Raw genomic sequence first — 22,857 nt, forward strand, 5'->3', positions numbered from 1 at the left:
GGATATTCATTGCTACCTATGGGGTCAGAGTCCAGGGTCAGTTCATGTATAGTCTTTAGGTAGTGGCTTAGTCCCTGGAAGCTCTGGTTGCTTGGCATTGTTGTACTTTTGGGGTCTCGAGCCCCTTCAAGCTCTTCCAGTTCTTTCTCTGATTCCTTCAACGAGGGTCCCATTCTCAGTTCAGTGGTTTAATGATGGCGTTCACCTATGTATTTGCTGTATTCTGGCTGTGTCTCTCAGGAGAGATCTACATCCGGCTCCTGTCGGCCTGCACTTCTTTGCTTCATCCATCTTGTCTAATTGGGTGGCTGTATATGTATGGGCCACATGTGGGGCAGGCTCTGAATGGGCGTTCCTTCTGCCTCTGTTCTAAAGTTTAGAACAGAGTTTGCTCCTTAGTAAAGGCCTGACTGCAAAAGCCCTTGCTGTTCCACTTCCTGAACACGGCCCCTGCTTAGGACAGCGTCTGAGATCCGGGGTCAGCGTGCTCCTCTTGCAGAGACGTGAGAGATACACTTGGGAGTTCAACATAGCCTGTGGAAGTCCTGCTACCATTGTGTACAGACTGTGCTTTGCAGGGTCACCCACCCCACCCAGTCTAAAGCATGCTTCATGCAGACAAGTGTTCCTGTACTGGAGTACAGACTGCTCCCTGACCCCTGTGTTCCTGTTTGTCAACTTAACAAAAGATGTCAACACGAGTAACAGTCTAACACCAAGAGCACCACAGACCCTAACGGGTGATGTTAAGCTATTGCTCTGGAGACATGAGTAAGGAGAATGAGGTCAGCCTCGCCCTCACGGCTTCAGTTGCTCCACCTTAGAGCGCTGGAGCCAGTAGACGGTTTCCTCTTAAGTGGACAGAAAGTGGACATCCGTCACTTATGCAAACGTTTATATGAAGGCTTGAGTGTTTTCTTAGCTAAAATCACGCTATTAGAAAAAAAATTAAGATTAAACAAGTTTTCTTAAGAGCTGCTTCAGTTTAGAATTATACGGATTATTATGTGTCCTTAAATACATAGTCTCTCCACAGGCACTGTTACGATTCTGACAAGATTATTCAATTGATATTCACTGCACACCTTGAATGGCAGGCATTTTTGTACAGATTGTCACTGCCCTAATATTCTGGGAGAGAAAAATAGAAAAATAAGTACAGTAGCTACCGATGGGGCCACATGCTCAGAAGAATACAAAGAGGACCCGGGAAGGCAGTTCTTAGACGGTTCTTACTGGGAAGATTTACGTTAAGACTTGAGGGGAAGCCAGGCACAGTGACACACCTGTGATCCCAGCCCCTGGGAGGAAGAGGTCAGGGGTCATCCTTGGCTACATAGTGAGTTGCAGGTCAGGCTGAACCATAGGAGACTCCGTCACAAAACAAAACAAGACTCGAAGAATCAGGAAGACCTGGTACTGTGGTGAATGAGGGGTACACAAAGTCGACGCGTTGTAAGAACCCGTCAGGTGTGGATCGGGAGGGCCGAGTGGAAGAGCATGAGCTGCAGTGAGCTCTGCATACATGCTGACACTCTGTTTACCCACCGTACGCTCTGCTCTCAGTGGCCACCCTCCTCTGCTCTGAGCCTAGGAGGTGATCCTCGCCTGCCTCTCATATCATACTTACTTAGTGAACCATTCTGACCTCAAGAAAACGAGAGATGCTCAGAGGTCAGAGGGCAAGAAGAAGGGAGAGTCAGGGACTTTTTTCTTTCTTCAGATTTTCTGTTCATGATCCTTCCGGTGAGAAGGTGGTACAGTATCTTCCCTAGCCCCTCCAGACTTGAGAATGGGAATGGTTTCCGCAGTAAGGATTTGGGGGATGCCTCCCTGTACTTTCTCATTTTTGTCAACCCTTCCCTTCCTCAGTTCATGGTAACCTCTTCATTTGAACCCTGGAAGTGAATTCTGTTCCTGCTAGGTGGCTGGCTTTGGGAATGGGGCCTGGTAAGTGAGACTAGGCAATTTATAGGCCTCTGTGAGCTAGGAATTTAGATTCTGTTCTCGGGGCTGCCCAAGGCCCTCCGAGTCATGCCATTTTCATGCTGTGTTTACATAAGATGGCTATGCTGGCTGCCATTAAGGCTAACGGTTTGAGGGAAGCAGGGATAGGAATGGGCAGAGGAAGACTGGCTGGGAAGTGGTGAGAAACCACAGCACCTGGCCTGAGCCAGAGAAAAGAGTGGGTCCTCCCAGAACTACTCAGGGAGGAGGTATGAATCAGAGACGATCGGTCTCTGAATCGAGGTGCTGAGGAGCGGGGCAGTAGTTAATTAAGGATTTTTTTATTTAGTGCATTACATTATTGTAGAAATATCCTGAGGAAATGTCAAGAAAACAGTCTAGTTCAGGAAAAATTCATGGCTAGAGATCTAAATCAACTTTATCCTCTTGCAGATGGCATGTAAAATAGGGCAGAGGAGATAAGGTCCCTGTGGAAAGTATCCTTTGATTTTGTTGTATCCAAGAGAACTTGAGAGCGCCTGGCATTTAAAGGCCTTTAGAAGCTATTTGAATGCACATTATTTTGGAGTGTTTGTTTGTTTGTTTAGTTGGTTTTGTTGTTGTTTTGTTTTGTTTTGTTTTTGTCTCCTTGTGGGCCTCAGTGTCCTGGAACTCACTCTACAGACCAAGTAAACCTCAAACTCACAGAGTTCCGCCTTCCTCTGCTTCCCTCCCAAGGACAGAGATAAAAGACATTCAAGACCGTGTCCAGGTTGAATTCTCACTTTGATTCATCCCAGAATATTGTAAAGATAGTGTGTAAATCCAGTGTACAAAACAGGGAAAACAAGAAACCCAATGTAAAGATACTGTTCTATACGTCAACCATGGAGTAAGCGTGCCATCTCAGTGGACATGTGGTTAAAGGAACAGCGTATCTTGCACAGTGTAACTCATGAAGCACAGTAGCTTTGTGTGGAGAACTTAGAAATTGGCTGCAGAACCGAAGGACTTAATTTACCTCCACACATCAGACTTATTGCAGACCAATAGAATCCTGTTTAGCTAGGGAGTTTCTTACATTGTTTAACCTAACGGGGAAGGTGCTTATGTTGATAAATTTCCAGCCTAATCCAAATTAGAAGGAAGATTGTCTAATTTCATATTTCGTTTTCTAAGAAATGGTTAAGTAAAAGAATGTAAAAATGTCCGTGTTGTGTTACCATCAACACAATGTGTAACGTCCAAAGCAGCCAGTCGTCCTGCAGTAAGACAAGTTTTGAGGTTTTCTGTAGATCCACTACAGATGTTCATCTTCTGACTCTGGGGACATATAAATTTTATCATATGGCCTTCCAGTTTGTATATTACAGTGCTGAACTGTCACCCCCAGCATCCATTAGAATGATATTGACAAAACGTCCACTCCTATTGAGCTAAGTACTCAATAAGCCACTGTAAGTAAACTGTTGTGTTCCCAGCTCGAAGGCCAGTCTATCGATTCCTACACGGCTCTGGGCCTGGGGGAGAAGCGCTTCCTGCCGTGCCCTCCTGGGGTCTGCAAAGACTTTTTAAAATCTCAGATAGCGAAGAACCTTTTTCCAACATTGCTTGCTAATATCCTGTATATCTTTAGTGTATTTTATTTCAAATGAAAAGTTAAGCATTGAATAACGCTTTGCTCTTAGGGCCTTAAGACACTCAAATTAACATCATATTGTGTAGTAGCATACACCTGTCTCTAATAAGAAAGGTAGAATCTCTTTCCGGGTATTAGCATTTTTGTGAACAGCTCCAGAGATTAAACATGCGTGTGTCTCTGACACCCCCAAATCTCCCTTTCATCTATGTAGAGTCCTGGCACGCACATTCCAGCATGAGGTTTGGTGGTCACAGTGACGCCTTTTGCATCACCTGTCTTGGGAATCTTCCCATGTTGCTACATGGTAAACTGTCTCATTCTTTTCAACGGTTGCCATGCATTTCTGGACTACAGCATGGTTTAGCTTGTTAGATCCATAGGGTAGACCTCTAAGCTTTGCCTCTGGTTAATGTCATCGTTACAATGAGTAATTCCCATATGTGTCTGTTTGTGTACTTGCGAAATAGCATCCCTTTAAAGAGGTGTGAGATTGTCGTGTAAAAATAGAACGAGAGAATGTATATATTGCCAACTTTACTTATAGTGGTATATTCAGGAAGGCAGAAATGGGAAGAAAAATATTTAAACAGTAACTATTCAAGATATTTAAAAACATCTGACAGATTTTTTTTTCCCTTTGTTGGAAACTCATTATTTCCACATTTGGGAAATAGAAATTTTTCAAGTGTTTAAAACTCCTGACAATTGGAAATCCTTAATAATCAGTTTGTGCTGTATAGTGACAATTTGGGATGTAACTGGTTTGTGGTTTGTTAAAAATGTACTTTATCACCAAATACCTTTTATTATAAATTTTGAAGAGTGGTTGTTTAAGGTGGTCCTATTCATTTAAAAATGGCATGGGACAGGCAATGCTCTGGTCCTACATATGAACAAACGTCTGCAGAGCTGGAAGCTTACTTTCCCAAATAAAGGCTAAGTTCAATGGCAGTCCATGGCAAACCCCGTCTGGAAGGTAAGAGAGTGTGTGGTAGAAATGTCTGTAACCGAGCCCTTTTCTGTCAGAGACAGCCATTTTTTAAGTGCTCAAATTACACACAATTCTAGCCTCTCTAAGGAAGGCGAATATTGTTTAAGAACAAATGTTTTTGTAGAGAGAAGTAAAGACAATAAATCAAAACTGACAAGCCTGGAAGGACCATACGTCATGAAGATGACCTAGATACATAAGGCTCACACCTTTGCAGTCTTCTCATCCTTGTTTGTAAAGCACAAAGAATGCCATGCACCGTGTGTGCTAGAAAACACAGGTACTGGGACATTTGCATCAATACAGAACACATGAAACCTGCTGCCTTAGCTTCTTAGTACTGTACTCATAAGCTACCACAAACAGGACGAGTTAAAACAATCGTGACGTGGGTTTCAGAACACCCACCACTGCCACCACCCTGCCCACCTACTGCCAAAGAAAAGGATATTGGGAGAATTGGTTCCTTCTGAACATCCTGGAGACTACATTTATAAAATCTCAACTTACGATAATCTTATGCAGTATTAACTTAATTTCAGTGGTGTATAAAAAACGATTCTGTTCTCTGTCTCCTCCTCTGCGCTATTGTTATACCAGTTACTCCCCTGCACTCTGTAATCCTAAACGCAGGTGTATAATTACCATTTTATACTTTTCTTTTTTTCCGACGTAAGAAAAATTTGGTTTTGGTTTGTTTCTGTTTTGGAAGCGGAGTCTCATTATGTGACCCAGGCTGGCCTGGAAGTTTCCAGAGCCCAAGTTCCCCTTAAACTCTGTGTCTTCCCACCTGAGCTCACGAGGCTTGCAGCCAGCACGCCCAACAGCATATGTTCTCAAGACTGTGGAGGGAAAGTTACGGCAGATGCGTTTGCCCCGCTCTTGGCGTTCGTTCACTTTCTTACATGCCGTAACTCGCTTTCTTCTCCTCTGCATGTGAGTTCCTGCACACTGCCCTTCGTGTAAGCCGGAAGGACTACTGTATTGCTTATTGTTCTAGGTGTGGTCACACGCCTGTCAGGGCAGCCTAAGGAAAGAGCTCCTGGCCCACAGTCTGAGGGACAGTCTTTCACGACGGAGGATTTGCAAAGGAGCTGAGGAGACAGCAGGTCACACTGTGTCCAAAGTCAGGAGGCAGAGAGTGTGAAGCCTGCTGCTTAGCTGCTGACCCCCATGCTTCCTCTCCCTTTTCTAGTCAGAGCGTGATCCCAGAGGGTGGGCTGGTGCCAGTCATATTTAGGTTGAGTCTCCCCACCTCAGCTAACCTAATGTAGAAAGCCCCTCACAACTGTCCAGAGCCTCACAGCCTTGTTCCTTCTAAGCCTCCCTAATGGGGCAATCAACCCTATCATAGCTGCTTCCACTCTTTGTTCAAGGTGGCCTTGCTAACAACAAATTCTCAGAATTTCCTTTGTATTAGAATATCCATTTTCCATTTCTAAATAATGGGTCTTCTAATTCAGAACCCTGGGTTGATAGAGTTTTTCTTTAACTATCTTCCGGCAGCCTCTGATGTCTCTGGTTTCTGGGGAGAAATCAGCTATTACTCTTCGTGCGGAACCTTTCTGCCCAGTGTCCCATTTCCCTCTTGTTACTCTTGCTGTTATCTCTGGCTGTGGCTCTCCATGGTGGGGTTATGAGCCTTTTAGGTGTTGCTTGTTTTTAGCTCGTGGAGTTTTCAAGTTTCTTGCATGTTAACACTTCAATCACATGGTTGAGTTTTAGCTGTTAGTTCTGTACCTAGTGTCTCTTCCCAGCGTCTCTTTCCTCTGCCCCTGTTCTCACTGGTATCTGATGGTTTCATATCCCATGGTCTCTGGGGCCATGTTTATTTTCTTCATGATCTGGAAGGTAAGTAAGCCCTACAGGGAGAAAGAAGTCTGTACTGTGACCACCTCAGTACAGACAGATGAACTGTGATGAAGCCCAACATATATTCATGATAAAGACTCCAAAACTTAGGATAAGGGAAGGGTTGGGGCAAGACTTTGTATATCCTACTTACAGTGAAAGACCAGATGGTTTCTTTCATGGCGAATCTTGCCATCCACGTGCCATCCTCGGGAAGGAGTAGCCTCAGCTGAAAAATTGCCTCCATCAGACTGCCCTGTAGGTATGTCTGTTGGGCGTTTCCTTTATTGCAGAGGTGTGGGAGAGCCCAGCTCACTGTGGACTGTACCATCAACACAGGTGGACTGGTCTAGGTAAGAAAGGTAGCAGGGTGGGCACTAGTAAGCAGCACTCCTCCATGCTCTGTGCTCCAGCTCCTGCCTTAAAGCCCTGCCTTAGCTTCCCTTGACAGAGACCAACAAAGAGAAAGAAGGAACAAAGGCTACATTGCGTTCCAATAAAGCGTACAAGGCAGAATTCTTTCTCTTTTCTAAATAGGACGAAGAGTACTCAATGAGGTTAAACTTCAATAGAAGGTATACAGAGAAAACTGACAAAATAAAAGTCCTGGTGGAAACCGTACAGACCGGACAAAGATAGAACCATTTTGTACTTGCCTCAAAAGATCAATCCATAGCCACATTACCACAGACCGAAACATGACTCCATGTTTTTGAGGATGTTGTTTTTGCAATCCCATTATTTCTGAATGCCTAGGCCTAAAATGTGCATTTAAAGTTGGTAATTTTTTAGATCATAATAAGGAAAAAATCAGTCATCAAAACCACTAAGTTTGGCTTCGAGAACAAAGATTCTGCTAAAGGAATTGAGTCTTCTGAAGTATAGCATCAGTTCTGCAAATTCACCCTGGCCTGAGGTGAACACTCCCGTAAGACTGGGACGGATTGCACCGGAGAAGGAAAGTGCAAAGACACTGAGTAGGTGGGACCGCCGCCCCTCCTGGAAGGTGGCTGCCATTCGTTCAAATTCTTACCGAGCTTGCCAGGGTGAAGAAATTGTCAATCAAAGATGATGATATAAAAATGAACTGAAGATTGAATTGAAAAGTAATTCTCTTTTCAAGTGGTTTGCAAATCTAGACGTTAAGTTTGGAATGAATGTGGTTAATGACCATAGCCGCGAGAGCTATGTACCTGCTGATCACTGGAATATTATTACACATTAGCTTGATTTCTTCTGTCGACTCCCCATTTATCTCCCCGACGTGGTCTCATTACCTTTTCTACTTTGCCGCTGACCCTCAGCCATGAGTGCTTGTCGCAGCGTTTTAACGTACACATATTTTTAGATGCATCCTTAGGTATAAGAGGGGTAATGCCTCTGTTTCTTCTTCCTCTTTTTCTCTTAGGTCACAGGAGGTTTGAAGTGGCGGAAATCAAGCCTGTATTACAAGTGAAGAGCTGCTTTACAAGCAGTCTTCCTCACAGCAACTAAATTGCCCCCAAAAAAGCTCGCTCGCATAATGAAGCTTTGAAGTAGTCACACACAGGCATTTATATTCTTTCTCTCGTGAATGACTAATTTTAATTTTTTTTAAAGTAGCAACTCAGCCTGCTTTCAGAACCGTTTAAGCTTAGCACATGATTTTGTTTTCCTCGGAAACCAACGACTCTTGATTATGGGATGAGGAAGGTTTGCATATTGATTTTTGCAGCTCCTGTGACATTGCGAGGGAGGTCTAGTCCTTAGCTGGGCATGGGATCTTACGGAGAGCGTCTCCAGTGTCAGAGGCACAGTGGCTAGGCCTGAGCGATCTGCTCTGTGGGAAGTGACCCTAACCTCTGTGCGGGTGATGCTCATGCTGGATGGGGCCTGTTGTACACTTGCCGTTGAGCCTCACAGCTCAGTGAGTCACCTCTCTTAATGCTCAGACACGGTGCATGGAAAGATGGACTGCGGCAGAGAAACAGCTCTCCCTTTGGGTTTCATGCCTTACCCCTGTCTTCCACTCTGTCCAATGCCGTCTTCTGTGAGATGCCTTACTGACTGACAGATAGTTTCCATTCATGTCACTCTCTGTTGTCTGTTTTCTCATAGCACTTGTTAAGGGATGACACACTCTATAATTGTTTTTATTCCTTACTCTTTTCCCTGTTAGAACACATGCTTTATACATCTGCCCCTGCTTGTCTCCGAGGAAGTGCTCAGTAAATAGAAGAACAAGTGTATAATTTGGGTAGGGTTTTAAAAGAAGCTCATCAAGTAAATTCAGTTGGATTAATTAAAACTTCTGAATCATCTTTGTAATAGCCATGATAGCCAGGTGTAGCACTTAGGAGCATTCAGGGAACACACTGAATGCAGTAGCCTGTGCTGACATCTATACAATTTTTTAAAACAATAAATTCATTGCAGTGGGGTCCAAGACTCCCTGACTTAAAATCCAAAGCGTTCACGCTTTTCCTTTTGGAGAATGGGATGGGTCACTGATAGAGAACTTTGCAGACATGAGTGATCCACTTAAAGTTAATCATCAGAAAACGTAAAACCCCCCAATACACAGAGCTTTTTAAATAACCAACAGACAAGCAACTCGGTGAAGGTTAGGCCTTTGGAAGTTTTCTTTGCGTCAGGCCACTCCAGGGCATCTTTCACATATTCTGTAATGCAGTCCCAACAACTCTCTTAGAGATTCTTCCCACCGTCTACATTTCACAAGCGAAGAAATTAAAGCACGGAGATTAACTGATTTCCCACTGTTGTTCAAATAATACAATGTAAAACAGGATTTGAAGCCAGAAAGTCTTGCTTCAAAATGATTAAAAAGAACAAGTGTGCCGTATCTCTCTCTTTCTCTCTCTCTCTCTCTCTCTCTCTCTCTCTCTCTCTCTCTGCGTGTGTGTGTGTGTGTGTGTTGTGTCTATGCAAATGAGTGCATGTGTGTAGAGGCCAGAGATTGATGGTGCACGTCTTCCTCAGCCATTTTTCCTCTTGCCTTTTGAGATAAGATCTCAAGAACCCAGACCGGCTGACCAGCGAGCTCCAGGGATCTGCTGATGTCCGCTCTCCCCCACCTTATGGGAGGAGTGGAGACACAGCCACACCTGCTGTGGATCCAGACTCATGTCCTGTGTTCCTCCAGCAAGCACATTAGTGAGGAAGCCAGCTTTCCACTCCTCAATGTGACATAGTTCTAATGGTGTTAGTGGGCAGTAGCCAATGTGAACTCATAACTGAAAAACAAGCTTGTACAAACCAACTCAAATCACTATTGATGGCTGAATTGTCTTTCCTCCAAATTAAAGAAGTGTACCCCTCTTATTCTTAAACACTGGGAACTAGACTAGTCACTGAGCCCTAAGGAGAGATGTCTCTCTCTGTAGAAGTTAAAGTGAGCACTTTCTCTAAACTCTAAAGTAATGCCAAATTCTGTAACCCCATTTAAACTCAGTAAAAACATGACGGTCAGATGATAAAACTGAAATGCATGGAACTGTATGTTATTCACTTATGAAAATACAAGATTTCCATCCTTTCATGGCCTATAAAATTGCGTATGTACCAATCAAAGAAGAAATTGAAAAATAGTATTAGAAGTAAAAACTACACTGTAGTGAATAAAAAAAGAGATGTGATTGTTTTTTATCTAGATATTCGGGATGTTATCTAGAAGGGCATGGCATTTCAAAACAAATTCTGATAAATTATTATAATTCATGTTGGCAAAACAAAGAGCAAAGGGGATTTCTCAGAGAAGTGAAGATGCAAAACTATGAAAATAATAGCATGATATGTTTAACGTGCAATAAGCAAGCCTCTGCTGTTGCGGTCATCCCAGTCCCTCCAATGTCTCTACGATGCCATATCATCTGGACACACGTTTGTGAAGCAGCTGCAGGAATGGTAGACGGTTTGTTGCAAGCTTGCTCAGGCTGGATACAGATGGAGGCTAAGGTCCCTGGAGGTGTCCCTTCAATTCTGGAGGCGAGGACATCAACATCTGGCTCTGTGTTTCTTCTTCAATTTCTTAAAGTAGTGCACTCTGTGGGTCTGATGAATGTCTCCAGAGGCCATGATGGAATAACATGGGCCTTGATGATACTTCTTACCTGTTTTAGAGTCCCTGATAGAATAGCATTAGCACTGACAATGCCTTCTTCCACAGAGATTCCCCCTCCTGATTCCCTTAGTCCTGCCTAATGGGATCACTTCTCAAGATGTTCACATGCTTCCCTATCTCACATTCTACTTTTGGGGGTGTGCTTCTGAAAGAGGGTGCATAACACATTCAAGCTTATGAGAATAGCCCAAGAGATTGGGGTTCCAATCTCCTAAGAGTGAGAGACTAAAGCCAATGTTTGATTATAAATTGAAGGATGACTGCTAAGACAGAAAAAAATCTAGTTACACTACAACTTTCCAGTCCTTTCTAAATAGACTTTGCTCAGATTGAACAAGTGGAATCCCCACACAGTACCCCCAGGAGCATCTCTCACCAAAGAGAGATGTTTGGGCAATTTATGTATTTATGCTTGGGTTATACTTTTCAAAAAGTCTATGGATTCTCCTTTGTTTACCGCAAGTGGTTCTAGACAGATCAGAGCACACTCTACAGAAGCACTACATGAGGATTTTTCTTGTGGAAAATACAGTGTGTTTGTCATAAGGACAGTAATATTTACAAGTAGCTTTGACCTAGTCTCTGGTTTTCTAGAATCCCAAAACAGTGAAAGGCAATGAGTACCCACCTGCTGCCTTCTCCCTTCCTCATAAGCACTCAACCTTTCAAAAGCACAGATCCAAGTGCCCGGGTTAGTTTTATGTCACAAGACACAAGCTAGAGCTATTTGGAAAGAAGGATCCTCAGTTGAGAAAATGCCCACACATAATCATCCTGTGGATGTGTTTCATTAATGACTGATGTGGGTGAGTGGGTCAGCCCATTGTGGGTAGTGGCACTTCTGGGTAGATGGTTCCTGGAATATATAAGAAAGCAGGCTGAGCAAGCCTTGAGGAGCAAGATAATATTGATTGGAGCAAGTATTGATCCATGGCCTCTGTTTCAGATCCTGCCTCCAGGTTCCTGCCCTGACTTCCTTCACGTCGGACTGTGATAGGGAACTGTAGGCTAATAAACCCTTTTCTTCCAGCATTGCTTTTAGTCATGGGGTTTGATCAGAGCAGTAGGAACTCTAAGGCACCAAGCAACTACTCTTCATTGGAATTGACAAATCCACTTGTTTTTGCCTTATTCCTCTTTGTCTTAACCTTTTTAGGCTTTAGAATTCCGGGCTCTGACACGTGCTAGCTGTGAGACCCTGATCACGTTTCTCAGAGTCTCTGAGCCCCTCACGAGTGGTAAGCAGTGGACCCTGAACCTCGGTTCATAGATAGAACTATTGGGAGGAGTACACGAGCAGCTTCGGAGAAATGATTGGCCGGTGGTGGCACGTGACAGGGGTTTTGGTGTTTTACCTCTGGCACCATTCATTCCTGTTTATGACTGTAGTCCTAGAAATTCTCGAACCTGTGCAATAATGAAACATAATGAAGTAAAAGTTTGAAGAGTGAAAAGGCATAACCAAAGCATCTTTACACACCGAATACATGATCATGCAGCAAATCCTCGGGGATATGCAGAACAGCAGCTAAACACACAAATGAATGCAGCAGTGTCTACTACAGGGCCTGCATACCAAAAGCAATTAATCTCTCTATACCAGCAGCAAAAGGCCACAATATTAAATTACAGGTATTTCCAACTGTGCAAAAAGTACCAAGTACCTAAAAATCTTCTTTAAAAAAGATGTACACAAGTTATACAATGCAAACCAGAAAAAATATGAGAAAAATTAGACAAGGTCTAAGTGATGCAGATGTATTTCTTATGACTAGATTGGAAAACTCAATATTGTTTTTCCAAAATCAACCTTTGGTTTCAATTTAATATAACCAATTAGCTAATTTTAAACATGGTAACTAGACAGACAGGAGTTCCTAAAAGTTAGAAGTTGTGCTAATCAAAAGCAGTTACAGAAACAAAGAAAAGATTAAACAAGTCTTGAAGAGACTTACAATTAATCTATAATAATTAAAAGAGTATGTTATTGGCCTAGAAAAAAATGAACACTGAAAAAAATTGTTGATCAAGGAATGGTACAAAAAGAGATCCATGTATAGGTTTGTGTGGTGTCATTTGAGTGTAGCTTTTCCTCCAGCATTTCCTGTATTAGTAGCATGACTCCTCCCCCACCCTAGTGTTTTGGGAAATAATCTGGACCTAAGAGGTAGGGTCTTGTGGGAGGAGCTTAGCCATTGTGTGTGATGCCTTCAGAAGGGTTAAGATCATTTTTCATGGGACTGAGCTTTTGCAAGTGTGAGTTGCTCAGAGAGTGAGTCCAACGCCTAAACTGTTCTCTGGCTTCCTCTCTCAAAATGCAGTCTTCCTCCTGATAGTGTGACATCATCCAGTGTCTACCATGGGACCCTAATCCCAGCTGAGCTGATTCAGATCCCATGCTTTGAAGTCCCCGTAATCAGTGTAAGCTAAAAAGCCTCATTTAAAATAAAGGTATGGGAACCTTGTTTTAAAATAAACGTACCCAGCTTCAAACATTTCAAGGCAGCAATAGAAAACAGCCACAGACGCTCCATGAGGAAAGAAAGGTGAGGAAAGGTTAACGGGACAACTGAAAACAGGAAGAAAGAAAATAGCCTTCACCTCACACTCAACTCAGAGAAACTAATTTGGGATGGTTTGTAGAGTAAGTGCAAAATAGGGCCTTGGAAGATCTCAAAGGAAATAGAAAGGCTGGGCTGCAACAGAGTAATAAGAGTGCCTGCTTAGCATGCACCAGATCCTGGGTTAACCCCCACACGTGTGCGTGTGTGTGTGCATGTATGTATGATTATGATGATATATATTACATACATATACACATTCTGCAGATCATTGTGCGTATGTCTGAAAACTGTGATAATTATACGGGGCTAGAGAAACAGCTCAGTTTGGAAAGTGCTTACCACGTAAGCATGAGGGCCTGAGTTTGATTCCCAGTGCCCAGAGAAAAGCCAGTTGTGGCAGTATACACTTTTAATACCAATACAGATGAAGCAGACGGCATGGGTCAGTGAGGCTTGGCAGCCAGCCAGCATGTTGTAATCAGTGCATCCTGAATCCCATGGGAGACTCTGTCTCATAAACCAAGGTAGACAGCTAAGGAAAAACACCCACGTTGACCTCTGGTGTCTACCTGCATGTATACACACACACACACACACACACACACACACACACGCACACACACGCACACACGCACACACGCACACATGCACTTACAAATGTTCATTCAATATCATTAGTCACAGAGAATGTAAATAAATTCATAATAACTATATCCCATTGAAGCTGGCTGAAATGTTAAGTTCTAGTGACCTCAAAAAGGTGAAAATTCAGAAACCTTGCACTAGCTTTGAAGAGATGTTTCTGTCAGCTTAGTGAATCAACGATCCCATCGCTAGCTATTTACCAAGGAGACAAGAGTACATGCTCACCAGAAGGCATGTCCAAAAAGTTTGAGTTATTAAAACTCAAAGCTGGAACCCGCTCAAATACTTATCCATAGGAAAATAAACCGTCTGATTCCCAAACCGAACTCAGCAATTTGAATGACCTATTGCTGTCTGCTCAAGGAGAATGCATTTTAAAATCTTCATAATCCATGAAAGAATCAAGCACAGAAGAGTCCGTTCTGCACAGTCCAGCCTGTAAGAAGAGAGCAGCAGGGGGAGCTCATCTAAGGTGGAGAATGTGGGCAGCATAAGTCTGCACGGGCTGAGGAGTGTCTCAGAGACCAAGAGGGAACTGTCCAGAATAACGGCTATAATTTATTTGGAGTGGTAATTAAATTAATTTGTACAGTTACCAGAATACACTGAAATCGGTGTTCCAGTGGGATAAGTGTTACCCTAGTAAGGAAATAAGACAGGCTGCCGAAATGAATCGATGCTCAAGAGGACTTGCTGCTCTTGCAGAGAACCAGAGCTTGACCCATGCCAGCCAGGTCACAATGGTCTCTAACTGCAGCCCCAGCAGATCCAGTGCCCTGTTCTGGCCTCTGTGACCACTGCACTGGTGTGCACATGCTCAACACACAAAGACCATAAATTAAAATAATGACAGTACAAAATAAACATGACACCATAACCATCTTATGACCATGTATAGTGAAGGGTAGAGTGTAGGTCCTGGAATAGCCCCGCGCTTTAACCAATAGCTTCTAAACTCCTTACCATGGCATAATGACCTTGTGTGATTGGCCCTTGCCTAAGCCTTCTACTTCTCTCCGGCCTAAACCATGCAGTTGCGACTGTCTGAAGCAGGCAATTTCTCGTCACCTAATTTAGAATCTTTTATTTTCTTCATTATATTTTTGACAGCTTTCATTTGTTTTTTTTCTCTTTCTGCGTTTCCACTGGCCTTTTCCACCAGCAAAGATGTTCTTGGAGACACTGGAACTTTGTCCTTCTCAGCTTTGTGGCCCTGTTGTGTCCCTCAGCATGTCACCTGGGTCAGCAGTTATTGAATGCATCAGTAAACACATGAACATTAGTGTCGTCCCACATGCCAGTGTTGGGACTGGACGCTGCTGTTTGGACTGCAATCCTTAATCCACATTGTAGAAATGTCGGTGTTTCTTTTCCAGAAGCAAAGCAGACCTCTAACCGGGGTCACATACGTTTTTGGCTGACATAGCACCTCTTTTTGCTCCTTCTCTTTTGCAGTCCTCGAGGTCCCCATCTCCTCCCCAGGTGCAGCTTACCAGAGATGGCACTGAAAAGTATCCCTGATAATAACACTTAATCTAATCATCCTTGCTCCTCATATCTGTTCTCTTCCTCTTGCTAATAGAAGAGCACACACAGACTGCTTGAGGGAGGATATATACTTTAATTCAGGAATTTCAAAATGGGTGGGGCAGCCCAGTTCACATCGTGGTGGGCCAGGAAGTAGAGGCTTCCAGAGTTCTGCTGGACTCCGCCTTTACCCGTGGTCTCCCCAGCCTTAGCCCAGCCCACATTCAGAGGCAGTTGTCCCCTCTCACTTGGGCCTCTCTAGCAATGTCCTCACTCACACCTAACTCATGCCTCTGTATATTACATGAGTCTTTAGCTTGCACTGAGGTTGATCTCCACACTCCTGTACACCATTAGAAAGGTGTTTATGCATATGCACAGCATGGTGCCTTCAACTCTAAAACACATGTTTCTACAGTACTACGAGCTATAACACTCACAAACACAATGTTTAAAAGGATGATATGGAAATTCTAATATATTTATTCAGGTCAGTTGTTTATAGCTGAAGTAAAGAAGAGACCACAGCATTGATGTGAGAGACCACGTGAAACACTCAAGTTAATGCAATTGAAGTGTAGTCCTTAGCTCGGATGATAGCTTAGGACTCTATCTTCCTTTGTAAGTTAAACGAGTTCATCCTTTAGTGAGAGAGGAAGGGACCTTGAAGGGGAGTGGTGTCTACAGTGTACTCTAAAACCATCCCATATTATATTTAATGCTAGATCTCTTATCGTGTACTATAGGGACTACTTTAGAGGTAATAATGGGGTTATAGGTGTTTTATAGGAACTAATGGGATTAGTAAAGCAGGGATAGAGAGGAGGAGGAGGCATAGAATTACTATAGAATGAACTATGTTGAGTTATTTGTTTGTTTGTGCTTTAGTTTGGGGATTTGTTTTGTTTGAGACAGGGTCTCATTATGTACCTCTGGCTTGGTTGGACTCACCCTGTAGATCATGTTAGCATCAAACTCACAGACATCCTCTCACGTTTTTACAAATAATTGCACTATGAGTGTTAATAATAATTACTTAAATGAAACGTCACCTTGACGAATTAATCATTATCGAAGAGTGGGTGTAATTCAGCCCTAGAGAAGTTGCTAACGTGGGGGCAGCCATCGATTTTTCTGGTAAAAGGAAAGGTTTTCAGAAAGCACCAGTTTGATAATAGAGCAGCCCAGGATGGTTTGTGGGTTTCCAGCCTGGCGTGTTACCCTTGAGACATAAAGGAAGCAGAACATACAACTGAGCCTCTGTCAGCTCGAAGCAAACCTAATCTTTGTGATCATGGCTGTGGTCTAAATCTATTACAGATGTTCAGATTCGGTGTCCTTGGTATCACTGTGGGGTGACCGGAATGGTGAGCAGTAAACTTGTGTATTAAAATTCTGGCTGGAAGATATGTGCTCAGGAAGTGAAACCGACACCTGGTGCTTCATGTCTGTCTCTTCGCAGACTAAGAGCCTATGGAAAATGACAGGTGCACTTTTAGGGAAAGAAACCCATAATGCTTTCCTATTTAGTAGGTGACAGTATGTCCCAAGATAACATGAGCTTAAGGGGCTGGAACAAGCATGGTTATTAAAGGCTAACGGCTCCCCAGTTCATACAAATTGGATTTTTTCATAGGCTAGGGGAACTGTGGAAATCTAGCGTAGAGTGATGAAATAAATTAGCATATTAAGTGAATTTATACATGCAGGCCTGTGAGCACTTTGAATATAAGGAAGAAATTTTATTACTTCTTGAAAGAAAATGACAATTCTTCAGTTCTGTGTTCGAACTCCATGTTAGAGCATATTTGATAAATTGTATCATTGTGATGATTATCCAAAGAAATGTATTTTAAATTCATGGGGGTCTCTCTCTCTCTTTCTCTCTCTCTCTCTCCCTCCCTCCCTCCCTCCGTCCTTTCCTCTTTCCTCCCCCTTCCTCCCTCCTTCCCTCTCTCCCCTCCTCCCTCCCCCCTCCCCCCTCTCTCCCTCTCCCTCTCTCTTTCTCCCTCCCTCCCTCCCCCCCCTCTCTCTCTTTCTCCCTCCCTCCCTCCCCCCCCCTCTCTCTCCAGAATTACTGACTTAGGAAACATCAAAAGAAGGTTGTATTTATCAACAGTCCATAAGGAAGTGTCTTCAACACCTCTTCACGCAAAAATCCCACTCTTCATGATCAAGCGTAAAATCGTAAGTATCACATGAATGCCCCTAAAAGAGGATTAAATTTAACTCCCAGGATATTCATTATGGGCCTTCTCTGTGAATAGGCCCTTTGTTACATATCGTGATGCTTCCCTCCCTCCCCTTGACATCCACTAGGTAAGAGAATATCATTCAAGTGCAGTGTCACCAAAGCTGTGAAGGAAGCACACTAGAAAGAGAGATGCCACCAATCCAGTAAAAGGGAAAGAAATTATTTGCTGGCTAGTTGCAGGCTTCATCCAGGGGACCATATTTGTGTGGCATTGGAAGATATATAATCAGGGAGCACCAGAAACCCAGCACCCTAAGCAAAAGGACAACAGGGCAGAAGCTTGGATGCTAGAAGTGGTGAGTCTCTCAGGAACCCAGACTGGTAACATCACTGTTACCAGAGTTACACAGCTGAAGAAGCTAGAACCACAGTACAGCAGCCCGGCCGGACAGAAAGCCTTGGCCTCCTGTGTTGTTGTAAAAATATAATAATAAAAAGTATTGGTGTCTTTTACCCGCTAAGTCTATACCTCGGTGCCCCAAGATATCTGCTAGATATCTTGGCTGAAACACAGCCCAGCTGCACACTTTCCTACACTCAAACCCTCACATAAAAGAACATACAACACAATAATCTTTGACCCAATTGGTAAGATTTAATTGCCCACTTAAACATACAAAACCCGGTACCATACATCCCTAGGAACATTAATAACAACATGTAAATACATAGAGCAGAATATTAACATCACCTGCCATGGCTTCTCCCCTCTCTCCTTCTCCCCTTCTCCTCCTCTCTCTTTTAGTCTCCTCCTCTTCCTTCAAACTTCTCTCCCGCCCATCCTTCCTTCTCCTCCAATGACAGGCCTCCTTCTATCCTGTACCTGCTCACCTGTGACATCATCCTACACTCCTGGGCTACTGCAGAAGGGGCTGCTTGGAGGACTAGTGTTTCTCAGACCAGCGAGACTGGGCTTCCCTTCAGTGCCATACTTGTGCACCACCTGCTCTAGAATATGCTTGGTTCTCTGCTCTACGTTGTCTCGCTTCATTGCTTTACTTTCTTTTAAAAGAAGCTTTCTGTAAGTTTTATAAATGGAAAACTTTATACAATCTTTCAAAATAAAACATAAATAGGGCCGTGGAGATGGCTCAGTGGATAAAGTGCTCCCTGCTTAAGCAAGAAAGCTGGACTCCAAATCCCCAGAATGCAGGGAACAGCTAGGCAGGAGTAGCAGCCACTTAGGGTCCCAATAGGGAGGAGGTGGAAGCAGAGGCAGGAGACGGAAGCAAGGGCAGGACGCGGAAGAAGGGGCAGGAGGAGGAAGCAGGGGCAGGAGGTCCCTGGGGCCACCTGGCTAGCAAGACTGGGCAGAATTGGTAGGCTTCAAGTTTCGCAAGTGACTGTACCTTGATGAATAAAGTGCAGAGCAGTCGAGAGAGACAACCAGCATCCACTTCACACGTGCACACACACCTACATGAGCCACTGTCATGAAGGAGAGATGCTCACTACAGCTGTGGGGGGACGCGGATGCAGATCAGCGATGCAGAGCCTGCCTCATATGCAGTGGATTCTGGGTTTTATCCCTACCACCACAAAACGCACACACAAAGAGAGGCTTTTGAACTAGAAACGGAAAACATTTCTGTGGTTTGCGGAAATCGTTCTGGTAGTGAGGTCTGGAGCCATCCAAATGGTCAAATTCCTCAAGTCTGGCCTCCCTAAGTGGCGTGCCTTGTGGCAATAGGCCATCCCTGGGTATGTGTCCATATGAGCAAAGCTAAATGGACTCAGTAGATTACGTGTGTGTTCATATACAATTTCCATAATTTATACATAATTCACATTTAATTGTACAGTATCCTAATTAATTATATGTATGTATGTGTGTAACAATGGGAATTAAAGAAGAGACCATCACAGATTTCAGAGGGGGATACAGCAGTTAGGGGACATATAGGTGGTTAGTGTTGTACATTCAGTGTTCATGTATAAAATTCTCAAAACTTAATAAAATCATAATAATAATAACATTGCTAGTCTTAAAAATCTCCTGTTCGTTTCCTCATCTATAAAAGCAGATACCACAAACATGTTGGGATTTCCGTCTTAATAGTAATGCCTTTCAAAGAGTGCCTGGAGTGCAGTTAGCTGGGTGAAGCCCACAACTACTCCCACTTTCAGTGCTGCTTGCTGTGAAGCTGGTGGGATTGGCCCTCCCTGGAACCCACTCATCGTTGTCACAGGCTCTCAGCCCTCCCCTCACCTGTTTACCTGAGCTTTATTTAATGGTCCTGGTCGCCTGCCTGCCTTCTCCATCAGACTATGAGCATGTCCTTCCTGAGCTTTTAGCCCTAGCTCCTGTCAGTACGTGGTACACAGGAAGTTCTCAAATGTTGACAAGTCTCAACGTGCCTCGTGGTAAAATAATGAGTGTTTCATAGCCAGATCCTCTAGGCCGTGTAATGTGCGTGGTGACTGCACGAGTGTCCAGGTACACCAACAAATGTGAAGAACCTGCTCTTATTCCTCGAGTTTGCTCCCAATTCAACACTGATGAAGCGGAAGGTTGACATGCTGTATTTCCACCAAACCTCATTGAACTAAAGCTGAGTCGTGTTTTAAGGACATTTTCTATCCCAGGTAGCAGAGAAGCTAAGCATGCCCCTCCCATCCCCGAAGCACCACCACCTTCAGCATTTTCACTTACGCTATGTGAGCATGGTTTTATTTTTATCACAGGTCAGGGGTAAGAGGCTGCTTCATACCTGGTGATTAGGATTTGCCCCATGCACTAGCAGAGCATGATTTTTGCCAGCCACAGATAGAGTCCTGGGGACTCTCAGGAGGGTATAAATGGGGGAGCCCAGAGAGGGCGCTGTTCCTGCCTCTGTGCTTTCTTCTGTGGGATTTGCTGCATTGCTATTGATGGGTATTCTGATGGGTATTGCTGGGTATCCTGATAATGAAGACTGGACTTGCCTCTAGGATGCCCAATCAGCAGGAAGTAGTCTAAAGAGATCTATGCCTCCTTTTCCCTTTCACCATCTTTCTCTTCTACTTAGTTAGTGTTGAGGAGTTAGAAGGGATTAGGTGAAATAAGGGTTGGGTAGGCAGTAGATATAAATTCAATACAATAGCTAAAAAATAAAATTAAATACATCAACACCTGCCCTGTTGATATGATGTCTAGTGAGCGCTGTTTGTAGTTTTCGTTATTGTTGTTTGTTTTTGCTTGTTTTGTTTTTGTTTTTTGCTAGGTCATTTCCTTTTTCCTATCCGTTATCATTTGTAGCTATCTTGATGGCAAACCTAACTGGGCATTCTGAGACCACTTCAGCTAGCATTTAAAAGTCAGAAGCTCTCATACAAATTCCTGACTTCTGACCTCTGTGGACACCTCAGATTCCCAAATCTGAGCCCACAACATTTCTAAAGGAGCTGAATACATGAGTCATCTCAGTTCTGAAGGTGCCTGTGTGCACTGAGAGGCCTCCATTTTACTCAGCTGTCTGCCTGGGACTTCTAGGAGTTAAGTAAGGTACAGCCCTGATTCAGGATAGAATTGCCAAATCATTCACTTCTCCTTCATTCTATAGCTAAATCCTTTAGATACCAACATGCAATAAAATTAAATTCTTATAGCCACTCTGATCTTAATATTTATATATAGGCCATTTTCTGTTTCAATTGTCTTTAAATGCTAACCTTCCAAATGTACTTGCCATAGTACTCTTAATTATGAAGCTTCACTTTAACCTTTAAGTTACAGAAATTTATATTTTTGACTTGAGTTCTCAGTGGCCGGAACAATTTTAAAAATTAACCACCCTGGAAGCGCCCACTTAGTCAGGAATCACTGGGATCCATTTTGTTCTCCTTTACTAGAAGTCAGGTAGTCGGTGACGGTGTTAGATGTGCACCGGTATCTTGCTACCGACAAAACATGTGCGAAAATATCTGCTAAACGTTAGCGTTTGAGTGGGAAGTTCATTTATGAGAAGTCGTTCAGAAGGCGTCACTCACTGGAGACAGAACAAAGCGATGTGGTAAATCACCATGCCAATCGTGTAGCAGTCTGCGGGACTCTGTCTCCTAGTGTTTCTCATTTAAATGGATTAAATACATTGTGGATTAAATTCCAGAGGCATTTGTTATAGATTTTAATATAAGCTAGAGGTCTAGCATACTGCATCCAAAACGGCTCAAAGATGATCTTGCCCCATTTTCTCAAACACCATGTTTCCCATTGAGCCAATATTTGGATTTTTTTAAAGAATATTAATTTCTGTAGTAACTGAATGAGAAGGGAATGCATACTCAGATATGCAGTTATCTAGGATGCATCAACTAGTCTCTTAAAATGTTTATTACCTAGACTCCATTATAGTTTCTATGGACTTATTTAAGGGTCTGTAACTGTTTGATCTCACCTACATGATGTCAGCCCTTATATCCATTTCTCTCTTTGTTGCTGCCAGGCTAATACTGGTGCTGCATTTATTTGAGGACAGGGAGCTTCTCTTCTGCTGACCTTGGGGGCTTGAGGAAGCACCACCAGTCCAAAGGCAGTTGAGAAACAGATGACCTTTAAGGCTAGCCTGTTCTTAAAGCATGTGCACGAGCAGGGTGCTGTTGGGAGTGAAGTGTGGGCAGTGGGGCTTGATTACAGTCATCCAGACTCTGGGTCTGTTGTGTTTTGACTGCAGACCCTCAGGCCAAGTCTGCATTTCCCAGCACCTCAGTTTTCTTGTCAGTTAAGCAGGATTAGTGGTGGAACTTGCTCAGTAGAGCTGCTTGGGCTAAATGAGTTTTGTCTTAGCAACAACAAGCCCATAGTAAATGCTCACTTAATATTAGGTTAAAAAAAAATCCGCTGTTTTCTCCAGACATGAGCCCATTAACTTGTGCTATTAAAAATGAATGTCTGCACTGGTTTATTTTAATTAAGAAATACTAATTTACTAAGTGCATGTGAATCCAAAAAAATAAGTACGATATTTCGCAAGGATAGTATAATACTACACAATTACTCATAGGAGAGCAGGCCGAACAACACTGCTATTCAAAAAAAAAAAAAATACCAGACATGGCTAGTCAAACTGGAAATGATCACAAATAATTTAATTTCCCATGGGAACATGATTTGATGGTTTAAAGTAAAATTCAGAAGCTGGGTCACCCTGCATTCATAGTATTCAATATACAATAAAAGATGTTTGTAAAGATACAAAGTGAACAAAGCGATATCTAGCCCTCAAGGACGGGGATGGAAGACAGAAGGCGACACCCGAATAAGGACTTAGAGTTCTTCCCAGAGACTGTGAGTTGGGAGGCACCTACTCGGCCATACAGCGTCAGCTGGGATTGGAG

The 22,857-nt window shown here is 43.3% G+C and overlaps 1 protein-coding gene across 15 annotated transcripts in view; it reads left to right on the forward strand.

Moving 5' to 3' along the window:
- Cfap20dc (CFAP20 domain containing) overlaps nt 1-22,857 on the forward strand; it is a 245,665-nt gene that overhangs the window by 80,666 nt on the left and 142,142 nt on the right. For 14 of the 15 annotated variants that reach the window (NM_001014137.2, XM_063274380.1, XM_063274382.1 and 11 more), the window contains exon 5: nt 17,360-17,474. In NM_001014137.2, the coding sequence (NP_001014159.2) occupies nt 17,360-17,474 (115 nt within the window). The remainder of the gene's footprint in view (nt 1-17,359; nt 17,475-22,857) is intronic. The other variant, XM_063274385.1, reaches the window with a different exon arrangement.

The sequence above is a fragment of the Rattus norvegicus genome, chromosome 15, assembly GCF_036323735.1.
Source record: "Rattus norvegicus strain BN/NHsdMcwi chromosome 15, GRCr8, whole genome shotgun sequence".
In the NCBI taxonomy this organism is placed as follows: domain Eukaryota; kingdom Metazoa; phylum Chordata; class Mammalia; order Rodentia; family Muridae; genus Rattus; species Rattus norvegicus.